Below are 14,789 nucleotides of genomic sequence, written 5' to 3' on the forward strand. Positions count from 1 at the left end.
AAAGCAAAGTATTAATTTCAGTTAGCCCGACACTTCCCGTAAAAGGCTTATGCCTTTGGGGAAGAGAGAAAAAAATGTATCGGCAAGCTCAGCACGATCCTTTGAATGTTTTGTGCAGCAGCTTTCTAGCACTGACTCTTACAATCTTAAAGCCTGCAGCCGTGGCGACGTTAGTTCTGGCACAGTGCTATATCCCACAGCGAGATTTCATTTGAGTAATGAGAAGTCATGTTACCGGGGCTCCTTGAAAAAGCAGTCAGCATGACTGTAAACTGTAGAGGGGTTCAGAGGTTCCCCGGGCAGCTCTGCCGTGTGTGTCGCCAGTCACTGGTCTTCTGTATCCTTGTAGGTGAGAACACTTGCTCTGCAGTTGAGGGTCTTCATGGCCGGGACCTGCCTGGCTGTGAAGCCGGGCTCTGGTGGGTCTTATAGGCCTTGTGGTCCCACGTTGGCTGTGGAAGGTGGGGTAGAAGGATGGTGCCTGAATCAGAGCGGAAACTCAATGTTGTCTACTCTATGTTGTCCACAGCTGTGTGTCCGTAAGGCTGAAACTGTGTGTCACGCCCTGCCTCCAAAACACCCTTTTTTAGTGAGTGAGGGGGCTGTGGGTTGCCAGGACGGTGGCCTCACGTCCTTCTATCATTACGTACCTCAGACTTCTTTTTATCTACCACGTCAGTGCGTGCAGCCACCCAGCTGCTGCTGGGAGGTTGACAGCACCCAGGCTCCGACGTTGCTGAGGCTCCGGGCGAGCCGACCTTTCAGCTCGTGGGCTGTGGCCGATCTAAAGAAAACTCATAGCGTTTGTGTTGCCTCCCTCCTCAAACAGCTGGTAAAACCAGGAAGGCCAAAAGAGCCCCTGCAGCCCCATGGGGATGGTGAGACCCATGCCCAAAGCTGTAACGCTTCCCCGCCTCGCTGCGGCGCGAGCCTGGCTAGCGTGCAGGAGCGCAGCTGGGCCGGAAAGTGCTTCGTCCCTTCCTCCAAGTAACCGCTTTGTCCCCTTCTTTTCAGAATGGCAACAAAGAGAGCTCCCTTGACATGCTGGGCACAGACATCTGGGCAGCCAATACCTTTGACTCGTTCAGGTAAGCCGTTTAACAGATATTCTTAAAAGATGGGACTGTGCCCTCCGTTAGCCTTTGCCTGCACGTTGTCCTGGAGGTGCTCACGGAGGGCGGCCCTGCGGCACAGGGCGACGTCTCTGCTCTTCCTCCACCTCTCCGTTTAGCCCCTGGCACTAAGCACAGTCAACCTGCTTCAAGCATCATACGTGCTAGGAGAGGCCGCTGAGTGCAGTCGAGACATCTGAATAAGTTACTGATGTGATTAACTGTAACTGCCTGGGAGCCTGGAGCAGCTGTGAGCTACAGCTCCTGGATTTGGGGTTTTTTCCTTCCGTTAATTGGCAGTGTGCTCGTGCGTTTTGCTTCACTGCTGCTGCTGCGAAGAACTATACAGCTGCTGGTTCAGCCCTGGAAAAATGAATGTGCTGCCCCATTGAAGCAGTGACAGCTCAAATCCGGGAAATATGCTTTCCATCCGGTTGTGTGCATCTCCCTGCGCCATGCCTGAAGCATGGCGGGAGTCTGCACAGAGCCTGCAGGAGAGTTGCGTTTTCCCTGGGATTCGCACCAGGGCCCCAGACGACGAAGGGCACGTTTGCAGCAGGCAGCCTGTAAGGGAACAGAGCCTCTGCGTTTCGTGGACCAGACTAGTACCTGTTGCAAAAGCCACTTGATTTAAAGAGCAAGTGTCGCTGTCAAGGTATGTAACTACATCATACATCTCCATCGAACGTATGAGTTTAGAACAGGCAACGGGAGCTCAGTATCTCCAAAAAGCTGAAGAAATGAGACATAACGCAGCAGTGTAAAGGTTGGAGGTCTGTGTCGTGTACCCTGCGGCAGTGTCGCCAGAAACACCAGCCTTCCTTCTCTGCAGGCTCAGACGTGCCCTCTGCTCCTCAGCCTGGTTGTATTGTCTGTCTTTGTTTTTCTCCGTTTTTTCTCTCCTAGTGGTGCGACGTGGGACTTACAGCCTGAAAAACTAGACTTCACCCAATTTCACAGGAAGCTCCGAAACACCTCCAAACACCCGCTGCCTCACATAGACAGAGAAGGGTGAGTGTTGTGTGTGCACAGAGGGATCCCAGCCCCAGAAATAATAGCAGGGTCATTCTCTCCAGTAACATGTATAACTTTTGCCTTGTACTGGGCGAGCTAACTTGGTGGCACGGTTCATACAGAGGACTTAGAAAAGAGGCACTAGGTCACATATGGGGTTTGGGAGCTCCTGAATCAGAAATGGCAGTGTCTGTTTTTTAACTCTGTCATCCAGTTCTGGGCAGGAGCCGAACTGTTTGCTGTATTTTGTATTGCTTGGTGGAGTTCAGTTTTAGACCATGATGGGTCCAAGCAAAGGTCTGTGGATTTAAAAATCTTTCAGCATTGGGAGAAAGATCCTGGTTTAGTGCTGATCTTAGATAAAACTTTTGTAAGCGATGGGGCTTCTGTTGTTCTCTCCAGCAAGACTTTAGCGAAGAACAGAGCATCAGAATGATCCATGTAGATCAAAGTGCTTCTTCCAGAATTTCACCTACTGTCTCCTAGCGTAAAACGGTGAAAACATTAAACAGTTCCTTTCTCTCGTGATTGAAACCTCCAGGGACTTTTATGTTACTGCCAGATTCCTCTTTGGTTGGTGCTTGGTCAAGCACTATATACATACTGACGTTTCTTTTTATGTCGTATGTCAGTCCTTGCAGTCTCTATCATCTTGGTTGTTCTTTTCTGGATTTCCCAGGTGTCACAGTCTCGTTCTGGAGTTGAGGTCCACCGAACCGTCACTGGTGTTCGTGTGCCCGTGTGTACTGAATGCGACGCCTGTGTTGCTTAGAGAGGGGTCGCAGTTTCTCTGCAGATTCTGCAAGTTGAGAGGTGATCTTAGTTCGGTTCAGAAGGTCCCTTTTCCCTCTTCTTGAGTCCTACTGCTTAATGCACTGGCAGCACTGTTCTTCTGGGTAGTATTACCTGTTCTGTTATCCCAAGTTATGACACAAGGTTTCCGCTCATTCTTGATGCAACTCATTGAATATCTATGCTAAAGAAAAAATATAGTTACTCTACAGCTACATTTTGTCTAGTAAAGCTTTTTGTCTTTTTTTTTCTGAGTCATTTTCTTCAGTAGAGGAAGGAAAAAAATAAGAACAGGTATAAAACGGGAGGCTGAGAAAATTACAAGTGATTTTTTTCAGTACCGCTCTTGTTGTATGTAGTGATAGAAATCCTCTCTCAGAGTAATTTATCTGTTAGTGAGTTGTTTTTTCCAAAGTGCAGGCCATTGCTGTACACTTATCTGGGCTCATGCCGTGTAGCGATCCTTCCCCAGCTTAGCATTCAGCACCTGCCTTCTTAACTGTGCAGGAGACTCTGGTGCCAGGTAACGAGAAGCAAAAGCACATGATGCATAACACTCTTCTGCACTCTGAACATTAACTGCAGCTAAATAAACCAATTTTCAGAATATTTGGAACAAGGTGAGTAGCTCTAAGTTTCTAGGTTAAACCTATGCCATCAGCGCAAACGGTGCATCTCTCAGGATATGGTTAATACAAGTTATAAGTAAACCCGATTAGAATAGAAGAAACAGAGACAAGATTTTTTTTTTTTCAGGTTTGCTCTTTTGTGTATTCGTCAGCTTTCCACACTAAATTAATGCTGAACGAGATTCAGCTTGCTGAATCTCCAGAAAGGCTGCTAGTTAGGCATTTTCCCTCTTGCTTGAGTGGGATTTTTTAACACATTAACTGTGAAATGAAAAATTGAATGGAAAACGGGGAAAGATGATATTAAAATCAGAATAAAGGAAGAGAGTATAACATGGGAAATAAATAAAGGGACATGTCCCTCAGTATTGAATAGGTGTAGCGGGCGGTATTCAGTATGTTTTCTACACTGTAAGCACAGAAGGGATCATTTGGTTCCTTAGGCTGATCCCGTACACGTGGTAGGGTGTATAAAGGTATCAGTTTTGTTCTTCGCATACTCTCTGCAAATTCTCAACCCTCTTTTAGAAATGTGAGTGCCAGAGCGAGCTGCAGTACTGTAATGTCACTCTCAGCTGTGTTGCCCTAAACAAAAGCTGCCTTCATCCTCCTCAGCGCTGCCTCTCCATTTACTGTCTTCATGCCACAGTCCAGCCTCAGAAGTTCACCGTGAAGTAGCGTCCGGTGCGACCTGTCCCTTCCAGAACAGCCTTTCCCTAAGATACGGTTCCTGTTCTGTACGTGTAGCTGCTATTCTTTGTCCTGAGATGTTTAACCTGATTTTGGTTCCAAATCAGTTATGTTGATGAGGCCCCTTTTACCAGTCTCAAGATAGCTGGATGATTGTCCTGTTCTCATTTAATCCACTCTCACAGTGTTCAGTGTTCACTGAGTTTCATCATTAATTTTTTTATATCTAGTGCTAGACCACCGACAAAGACACTGAATAGCATTGGCCTGCTAAATGAGCCCAAGGGAAACATCACCATTAGATGACAATTGACGATTACTTTGGGGGGTTTGTCATCGAGTCAGTTCCTTGAAGTTGCATAGTGTAGATGATTTTTTTTAATCATTAGTTGGTATAAATTATATCTTATATAAATTATATCTTTGCAGTAACCTTTGTAAATTGAAGTCACTATTTGACCTATGATGGAAAGTCACTTATTGAGCACACCTGGCTTCTAACAGAGTGATCAGCGTGTTAATTACATTCCAGCCTTCTATTACTCTCAGTTGAGTCCTACATCACTTCTCCAGGATCTCACAGGGACTGCAGTCTGGTTAGCTGAGCTATGAATGCCTCCATTCAGCTTACTAGTTTTCAAGTTTGGTGCTTCAGCACGTTGTGTTTTCCTGGATTTTTTTTTTTTGGATCTCCCCAGAAATATATGATTTCTCCATTTGCTATGATTCCACCAAGAGCAGCTCTTCTTGGCCTCCTGGACACCGATTACCTCAGTGTGCTGGTCTCCGCTGTGCTGTCTAGTGCATCTTGTTTAACATTATTTTGTCACTAAGTGACTGAAGAATACTTTATCGTTCTTGCAGGATAGAAATTGATCACTCTGATTCTTTATAAATGCAGAAGGTGATATATATTGACGATTTTTGCTTCTTCTGAATCATTAGCAGGTTCTCTGCATGCAACCAGTAGCAGGCCCATAATATCTTCAGAAGTTTTTTTTTCCTTTCTTGACCTAATAAAAGCTTGCTAATTGTCCTGACAGCTGTGTATTTGGTCTGTTGTGCTTGGTTGCTCTCACCAATTTTTTGTGCTTCAAAATTTGTGTTTGTAATTGTTTTGATTGTTGCATACTGCTTTTCTCCTGTTTACGATTTAAATTTATGCTTGCTTGCTGCCATCTTTCTCAGCAGGGGAACAGGAACTTTGGGGAGTCTACTAAAATGAGAAGTAGTTCAAAAGAAACACTTATGGTTATGTTTTTCTTCCCTGTTTTTTTTGGCTGGATGGGATGCGGCTTTAGTTTTACTTGGTCTGGGAATTCGTTCCCCTTGAATCACCTAACGTTAGCACTCAAGACTGCCTAAAGATTTCTCCCAGGAGATGCTACCAGGTCATAGCAAGAGCATTTTAATGCTCTGGCAAACGGGTAATTGTTGGTGCCGGTCAGTGGGGTTGGAAACAGCGTTCCTTTGGCAGAAATGGCTTTGTGGCCACATGGGGGCGTTTGGGAGGCTTATTCATTTCAGAACGCCTCTTTATTTTCATGAGGGTCCTCTGCAGTAAGAACTAATCTTCCCCATGTGCTGCAATAGAAAATTAACTCTCTTTCCAGCGAGGTTTCACATGCTTTTTTTTTTTTTGTTCTCTTCCTGCCATAGGCTCGGCAAAGGGAAATATGAGGATGGAGACAGCATCAACTTGAACGACATAGAGAAAGTCCTTCCCGTGTGGCAGGTAGGTGTCATAGACTTCAGCGGTCCGCAGTGCTGCTTGTACCCTATCAGCTCCCTTTGCTGCCTTTCCTTGCGAAATTGTCCCCAGAGACTGGGGAAGCTGCTGGGCCAGGGGAGTGGGCTAAGCTGGCAGCAGTGGCTTGAGGACAATAGGGGCTTCACTACCATTTGGTGGCTAAGTCCTATGAAAATTTTGGGTCCACCACTACTTCCGGCTAAGAAATTCTATCCGAGATCCTGGAAGACTGTTACTCCATTGATTTCCCTGAGGTTTAATTTCTTAAGCACTTTGGATAGCCTGAGCTATGATCCTTTAGGTTTTGTGAGAGAGAATCATGCCTGTGGCTTCAGCGAGCCTTTCTCTGAACCTTACCCCTAGGCAAGGGGAATTACAGTTTCGGCCTTGTCTTGAGGTGAAACAGTTAGGACATGGCTTTCATACTTGTATATGCACATGTGCGCGCACACACACACATATATATATGTACAAGCACACACACACACATACGTGCACACAGGTTCATAGTTTAGGAAAGGAGATTTTGAAATGCAGCAAACTACTTGCCAGCTGCAAAATAAGTTGCTGTCAAGAAGACGTCAATGACTGTGCTGGTTCAGATGATTCCACCATGAAGCATGCGTATATGTGTGTATGCAATGATTACTCACTTATAAGTTACCTCTAGCCTTTTCTTTCCTCCACGTCTATCCTCTTCAATCAGTTTTGGTAGCTCTGGTTAAATGACCTTTGGCACTCGGACACTAAGGAATGGTAGGATGAGGCTTTCAGTTAAATGGTCCCAGTTGGTCAGTGTCTTACAGCCTTTCTCTTTCCCATGCCCCAGTCCTGAAAGGAGCAGAGTACCTTGGACTAAGCATGTTTCTGAAGGTGCTCAGCATGCTTCTTGTTGAGGTCACCTTTAGGTCTTAAGAACGACTCCTTTTTGCCTTCAGAGGGAAGGACCGAGACATCTCAGGTACTGTGGTAGCGTTTTGATTTTTCAGCACTGAACGAGAGCTCGCTGGGATTCTTGCTCATGCATCATGTGAGAGAAAGTCTTGCTCATCCTTCAAGTCATGGGATGATCTGTGTTACTATTTCTTTTGAGCGTGAACTAGCTGGCAATAAATGCATGAAGTAGTGAAAAGAGTGGAGAAGTACTGCTAACTTTGGCACAGAGAAGCACTGCACGCAGCTGTTTTCTGCTTAGCCTCTTATGTGCTCAGTGTGTCTGGACTTTAGGTCACAGGCAGAAAACATCGGGGTTAGCTGACAGTAAAGACCCCAGTAATTCTGCAAAATAAGTTTATTTTCCCTGGGGAATAATTGAAAATGTTTTACATACAGAATTGAAGGGAGTTTCCAGACACACTAGAACTGCATTTTTTTGTGCTCAGTACCCAGTGCTACATATTTCAGGGTTTATTTAAAGTGCTGTTTGGTGATGAACCCTGACCCTCTTCTTGTAAGGACTCTTGGCTAGATGAACTCGGTCCCCGGGAGGGTAGGAAACAGGAACGCAGTTTGCAGAGGGAGAACTATGGTGCAGGGAGGGTAAGTGGTCACGCAGGGTGAGCCAAACGCAGAGGTGCAGAGTCTCAGGATAGCGTTTTCCCTTCGATATGACGCGTTCTCTTAGTTACGCGAGAGATCACCTCTTACGGACAGGAGACAAAAGGCAGGTGAGGAGTAAGGACCCTGCCTGGTAAGTGACTTGTGGCTTGGGGCAGCGGGCTGCAGATCTGTACCCTTTCAGGAGAGGGTGCCGAGCAGGCAGGCTGCGGTGAACTTTTGCTCACAGCACCTTGCGTTATTAGAAGAAGGTATTAGAAAGAAAGAAAGAAGATTAGAAGAAGCTATTAGAAGTTTCCTTCGGAAAAGAAACTCATATTCTATGCCCGGAGTTGACATTCTTCTTCTCCAGAGTTTAACTTCTTTCATAACGGACAAGTATTAAGTAAGCCAGGACCTCCTGGTCTAGTTATCCTCTCATCCTGTTGAGACACTAGATTAAGTTCATCGACTGCAATGAGTTAATTCTGATCTATACCTCTATAAAAGGCGGATCTATATCTATCAAGTGGTTCTAGTGGCCTCTCAAAGTCGTACGGTGTTATTTGTGGGTCTTAATTGTCAGTGAGGTGGCTCTAAGCCCTGCCTTGAAGACCTGGTGGAGATTTATGTTTGATTTGGTGCTTTGCTTGTGCCTCTGGGCAGATGAGTAAATATTACATTATTTCAGAGACTCCCTTACCTAGGCATGTGCAGTTGTAGCGCCTGTGGGAACTAAGAGCCGTGTAGCTGTTGTTGAGGATTTATCTCGTTCAGCGTTGACAAGCGGAATGCTTCGTGACAGCTGGGTTAATCCTGACGTATCATTGTTAACTGGATTTGAACGTAATCATGCAACGCCGACAGTGATTGTGTTGCTGTTTATCACTTTCTTGTTTTAAATGACTCTTTGGAATACTGTGCACGAGGGTAGAAGGGCACATAGTGAGAGTGTTTGGAAATGAGTCCTTCCTTCAGCTTCCAGGGAGCTTTCCACGCTGCAGTTATTTTTATGACATATCCTGAAAAAGAGGCTTTTCAGGTCAGAGATAGATAAAATTTTCTCTGTTTTTAAAATCTCATGGGTTGCTTGTTAGCAGATGCTTTCGGATTACTTCCTGTTCGTCTCTTAGGATGCGCTAAATTGATGGGGAGCTGTGCATGGAGAGAGAGCCAGACTGGCCTCTCGGCTCATTCTCGAGTACGATTTGGTGATGCAAACGTTTTGCAATGCTGAATGTGCCTCTTCAGCCGTGGGAGAGTTAATCAAGAGCACCGGGTTTGAGGGAGAGAGCAAATCTCCCTTACAGGTTGCTTTAGAAATTTGGTTTCCTTTGATGCACTGGACATAAGGCATGAATCCAGACCTTATTTCTGGGATACGCCCAGGTCCTTATCTGTATCTCAGCTCATATTTCCAGTGGCCCCTCCAAGGGGTTAAGCAGAATGCTTTGGATGTCTGGACATTAAGATTTGAAAATCTGAAAATTTGAATTTTGCAGCTGGAATCTATCGATAGTTTTTAACAAAATGTTGCAAGGAAGGCCTGTGGTATTTGGTGATATTATTTAGAGGTGTAAAAATTTAAAAAAAAAAAAAAACCTCCCTCAAACTCTCTTTCTTCATAGCTATTGATGGGAAAAATGCTTGTCCCCAGCCTTTTGTTTTGACATTGGAGGATGTGTGTGTATCCCTCCTTAGCGATGCTCTTGGCAGACCAGGAAGCAGCACGGCGCGCTCTGCCATCTCGTGGACACACCGAGCCAGGCAGATCCAGTAGCGCTTCCGTACTCTGCACCGCGTTCCCTGTTCCTTCTTGACGGCATTGACAATTTCTGGGTTTAAATTTCCTCCTGCCACATCTTTTCAAGGCTCAGCTGATGTGGTTGGTTTTGGTAGTAACAGACCTTGTTTGGAAAGCTTCTAGCGGGACAGTTGCAATCAGTGAGTGAATGAGTGTGGAGCACAATGGGAGTGGCCCCGCGCCTTCCTTTGTGTTCGCACAATACTTGGGATAACTGGTTTCCAGCAGTGTCAGTGTTATGAAACAGATTGTGCATGCAGTGGGCATCTGCTTTCTTGTAAATAACAGTCAGTTGAGGATAACAGGGCACTGTTTTTGGAGGATCTCGTTCACACAGTGCACGCGACTTAAGTGAAGGCTTTTTACTTTGCCTTTGCGATTGCTGAGAGGGCATGAAGTCGTCATTTTGGCTCTACTCACGAGTCGTAACCTCTTCGTCTCTCCTTAGTCACAGGGATCTGTAGAGGGACTTGGGCACTAATTCACCTAGGTGCTGCCAAAAAGTGGCTGTGGAAAAAATGCCTTTTGAAGATAAGTATTCCCCATTCATATGATCTGCTTTTTATTGCACTCTGGGGAGGACTGATCGTCTGCTTTGGAGAGGCACGGTTGAGATGCAAGTTCTGGTTTTCATCAGCCTCTCAGTTTTCACCTCGCTGGTCAGCTGGTTTGACGGAAGAGACCATGCAACTGGCTCAGTGTCCTGGAGGAATAGCTTGGAGCTGTAGGGGGGAGCTTACGCGGTGCATTTTACTTTTAATTCCTTTGGCAAACGCTTGGAAAGGCTTTCAGGCTTGGAATTGTCACAGTTGAATGCCATGGTCCTAGATGGAGACAATCTGGAGACTGTGAACCCTTGGCATACTCCACACTTACCTCAGAAAACAACCCAAGGGGCCACGTCCTGCAAGATCTCCTTCCTCCTCCCCAGGAGGCTGCTGTAGTTTCCAAATGCAAGTGTCTCAAAACACCTACCTCCCCTTTCCAAACAGCCATGGCCTGGCAAGCGTTTGCTCTGAGCAGACAGCAGTGAGTTTTATTTATGTCGCTGAGTGCAGCATTACGCTTACATTTAAACAGGCAAAATTAACCAGACTCACATAACGTCTCTCACTAACCAATAATCCAGCAAGAGGCAGAAGCTCTGCAGTTTCCCTGTTTAAATAACTGGGAAGCAGCATTTTCCCCCTCGGACTGGGTTGGCGACGCCTGTAATCGTGAAGTAGTGTTCACTGCAGTCACAACCGGTGCCCGGTAGTCCTGTTTCTGTTGCAGACGGATCACTTTTGTCAGTTAATAGAAGCCAGAACAGTGGTGATACAGTCGGCTACGTGCAGACGTACTTTGATGTCCAAATGTGAGAGCAGCTCAGAGTACGAGCTCTCTAGGCCTGCCAGACCAGCTTTATGCGTCATTAGCAGGGGGAGAGGGAGAGAGAGAGAGAGACCAGCAGAGATTTCTGATGGATTCCAACCTGTCTGGGTCATAATATGCTTCCACTGATCGTCAGCGACTTATTTCCTTTCTCCTTACAAATTGCAAGGAAAACGACTGACTCTTGCCTCTGCATCTTTACTTTTTGCAAAAAGGTCTGATGAGAAGCCGGTAGCTGAGACCGCGTGTCACAGGAATGTGCTGTAGATACTGGTAGACATAAGCAGAGTGTTTTGGGGTAAATACGCTGAGTGGTGGAGGGTTGCTGAACTGGCATTTTTCAGCTTTTGGCTTTCAGTTTGCCAGACTCATGCGTCCAGGCTGGGCCTACCTTTCCCCAAACTGTCCAGATCTGCCTTTATCAGGTAGCTTCTCGTTGCTTTGTGTTTTAAGTCGTAGGAAATAGGTGACGTTCTTGAAAGGGGTATTTTGCTTCGCCTGTTTCTCAATGGGAAGCACAGACACAGCACTGATGTCATTTGGTTTGGCATCTTAACTGCCTTGCAGCTCATCTCTTTCTGTTTCCTTACTGATTCTTGGCCATTTTTGTGAATGCGTGTCGAGTTATAATAAATGGATCGTTTCACTTCTGCGCGATTAATGGATCTGGTTGCCATTCAGCTTTGTTGCGTGAGAAGCCGTGGTGCAATTTCTTAGGAAAAAGGGAGACTGCAGCTTATTTGTGTTCCTCTTAGCACATGTGAACCATCCTAGAAGAGCAAGCTTTGACAGATTTGAAAATTTTCTGTCACTTTTGCCCTCCTTAAATGCAGGTTGAAGGGGCCATCTCCAGAGCTGTGTGGTAATGTGAATCTGTGACTGCTGCTTGAGGTAACCATAGTAATCTGGAGTCCAGTCCACGTGAAAGCTCCCAGCTTATTTGACGTAAAGCTGTAAATACTTTCATAAAAACAGGAGTGTGACATTTAAAAAAAAAAAAAAACAGCTATGACCTTGCCTACATTCACGCATTTTCTGTAAATTCTAGGGCTGCTCGGGAGGGTGAACTTGAATGAATGGCAGGAGCAAGGTAGCAAAGATGCTATGAATGTTGGTAGTCTGTATTCTAGACTTCATCCAAGCAGGCTTAGAAGCATCAGGATTGGTGACTGTACTGGAATCGTACCTAAATTTAGGCAGCTAATAGGTTTTTCTACTTAGTCTCCTTGGGATCCTCTTCTCATTGATAAGTACTTTCAAGTCAAATCTTAGAACTTAGCGCAGAGCTCGTATGAGTAAAGGTAGGAGCCAGTAGTTGGGCTGGTAACCTTAGGTCCCTGCCATTGGAAAGAAATAGACACTTCTGTGCACAACTCATTGCATCTCAGTGTAGACATCTAAAAAAGGTCAGGTGATTCCTAACTAAGGATGTCTGTGTCTATACCCGTCAACCCTAAAAGGAGCTCAGATGGACTGTGCTCAGATATGTAGACGTGTTTAGACATTGAGGTGTCTAAGCAGGAATGAAGCTGACTCAGGCATCGGAGGAGAGAAAAGTAAATCCTAGGCAAGCATTCTCTTTGCTCTCAGTCTTCGTGACTTACTGCTCAAGACGGAGAGCTCAGTGTCCAGCGCAAGCATGAGGGATCACTCCTGGAGAGTGCAGATTTCTGACCTTCCCAGAGTGGACCATGGCTGGAGTGGCACAATGGTCTCTGGTGCCTGTGGAGCTCCAAGATGGTTCCGTGGTGGGGTTGTTTTACCTCCTCATCCATACAGCGGCTTCTGAGTCCCTTCAGTGCAATACTTGTCCTCTCCTGATCCCCTCTTGCTACCTGGTCCTGTTTTTACTGCATCATGAGGTTTCCAGGATCACTTAGTCATGCCTCTGGGCAGTTCTTTCTTTGTCCTTGTTCTCCAGGCAGCCAGTCCTTTAGCCAACCCAAGTCTCTTCTCTTTCAGAGCTGGATTTTTTCAGATGATGTCTCCTGGCTCTCTGAGGTTGCTAAGCAACTTCTCACTCTTCAGCACTGCCTTGCAAGCTAACGAACGCACTTCACCCTGTGTAGCCAGCACTTGCTATAGGAAACCCCTCTTAGCATTGCCTTGGAGATTTCCTGGGTGCCAGGAGGACAAAGAGCGCGATGGTTTTATTTCTCAGGAGCAAAATGTAACCAGGACACCTGACTCCCAGAGCTGCCTGGGTCTATAGTTGCGTGCTCCAGTGCCACAGCCAGATGTCAGCTGAGAGACCAAAACTAAGACTGCAGCTGGGGAATAGGAAGTATCAGACAGCTTTACTCTTTCAGCTCCAGCAGAAAAGCAGAAACGTGTGCTGCTGAGAGGTATTGCTGGAAGCAGCCAGCAGAGGGGAGCCTGCCGCCGTGCTGGGCGGCTGGTCTTGTGCACGCACGTGCTGTATGTACACCCTCCTTCCAGCACAGGGGGCTGCAAATCGGCTCTCCTTGGAGCGAGGAGGCAGCCACCCTCCATAAAACTAACAGTTGCGTTCAACAGTGGGGATGGGATAAACGTAGGTGTAAGACTTAAACACTTTAAGTACCTTTCTGCCAGCGTCCATATGCCTCCATTGCCATCTTTACTTGCAAAAGGGGGTGAGAAAGGCAGGGCTGGACTGGGTCAATGTGATCAACTGCTGGAGAAACCCTGAAACAAAGCCTCCTCAGCCTTAAGCACGTAGCCATCTCAGAGCAGGTTATTCCATAACTGTATACCTGGGGTTTTCTCATCTCTGACTATCTGGCATCCTCTCCCACTGGAAAGAAGAGAGTACTGCATGGAGCTCTGGCCCTGTCTACGTCCCTAATTTTTCCTATGCTGTGTGTCCCTCCTGCCAGTCCTGTACTCATCGTGTGTAACCCTGACGTCTTTCATACCTCCACGTAGCACAGCATATGACCAAGTTGTGCTAGCTTGCTGAGAGCCCCAAACTGGAGTGTCGTCTTCGTTCCCCACCCATTTCCTGCTGAATTTAATCAGTTGCGTGCAAGCGTGGCACAGTTCTTTGAGAAGGCTTTTAGTCTACCAAGCCAGCTTCCCATATCCCAAGGGTCTTTCCATTACTGTAACCACTAGAACTGCTGTGGAAAGTCCCTGTCAAAAAGCCAAGGTTTACTTTGAGTATAGGTCACAATGTATTGAAAGTCGGATCTGCACTGCTGGGGAAAAAAGCCTCTATGCTGTGACTTTCAGTGGGATATCATCTTGCTGGGATCCATCTTGTGCAACACTTAACTCAACTGACAGTGACCATCTCCTTGGGAAAAGGAGTGGGCTGAGTGAACTCAAGGCCAGCTTGGTCACCTGTAAGTCCTTCAGTGCGAATGTTAGCCTTGAGGTCAGCAACCGGGCAAGGCAGATGACCGTTATGGTCTGCGAAGCGTTGGAAAGGAGAAGTCATGACCAGGGTTGGCTTGTCTTCCGTGCAGTTCATCCACTTGGATGTTCCTGCAAGGGACAAGCTTTGGCTCTGATAGGAGAGCACAATAGCTCAGTGACCCTCAGTCAGGTTATAATACCAGTGGTTTTTAACAGCGGTGCAGAAAAGGGATAGCACTCCAGTGGATGTTTCAAATTATGGTTGTCTTCCACACTATATGATAGACTATACAATAACACTGTACAAAGAGTTGTGTGGATTCAGAGCTCCAGAAACACGGTCGTTTCAGGAAGCACCAGGCAAATGGACAAGACCTTTGCCCTTTGCATTGTTATTATTACAGTTCAGAGTTGGTTTCACACTGTAAGAAATGAAATAGTTGCACTTCTCAAGCTGTTTTTTTTTCAAGCTGTCACCAAGTTTGAGCAGACAGAGTGGTATTGGTTATACTCAGCTTGTAATTCGGAGGGGTTTCTTCCCAGCCAGATGGGCTAGGAAATTCATTTTTAGTTAAAACGGCTAGTTTCTGGAGCTGATACTGATGCGGTTAGTCCAGCTTGGCCCAAGCCCTGCTCTGCTGTGTGAAGAGCCGAGACCTATTACAAACTCCTCCAAGGAGTCATAGTATCTTTATGAACTTGCCGTGAGTCAGAATCTTCTTCCTTCAGGTTGACTGGCTGATTTTGTC

At 46.2% G+C, this 14,789-nt stretch overlaps 1 protein-coding gene across 20 annotated transcripts in view; it reads left to right on the plus strand.

Moving 5' to 3' along the window:
• The window catches only part of LOC138060891 (CBP80/20-dependent translation initiation factor-like), a 212,696-nt gene that overhangs the window by 75,613 nt on the left and 122,294 nt on the right, over nucleotides 1-14,789 (plus strand). For all 20 annotated transcript variants that reach the window (XM_068925331.1, XM_068925327.1, XM_068925333.1 and 17 more), the window contains 3 exons: nucleotides 1,015-1,088; nucleotides 2,019-2,123; nucleotides 5,897-5,972. In XM_068925331.1, the coding sequence (XP_068781432.1) occupies nucleotides 1,015-1,088; nucleotides 2,019-2,123; nucleotides 5,897-5,972 (255 nt within the window). The remainder of the gene's footprint in view (nucleotides 1-1,014; nucleotides 1,089-2,018; nucleotides 2,124-5,896; nucleotides 5,973-14,789) is intronic.

Source organism: Struthio camelus, chromosome W (genome assembly GCF_040807025.1).
Source record: "Struthio camelus isolate bStrCam1 chromosome W, bStrCam1.hap1, whole genome shotgun sequence".
Lineage (NCBI taxonomy): Eukaryota > Metazoa > Chordata > Aves > Struthioniformes > Struthionidae > Struthio > Struthio camelus.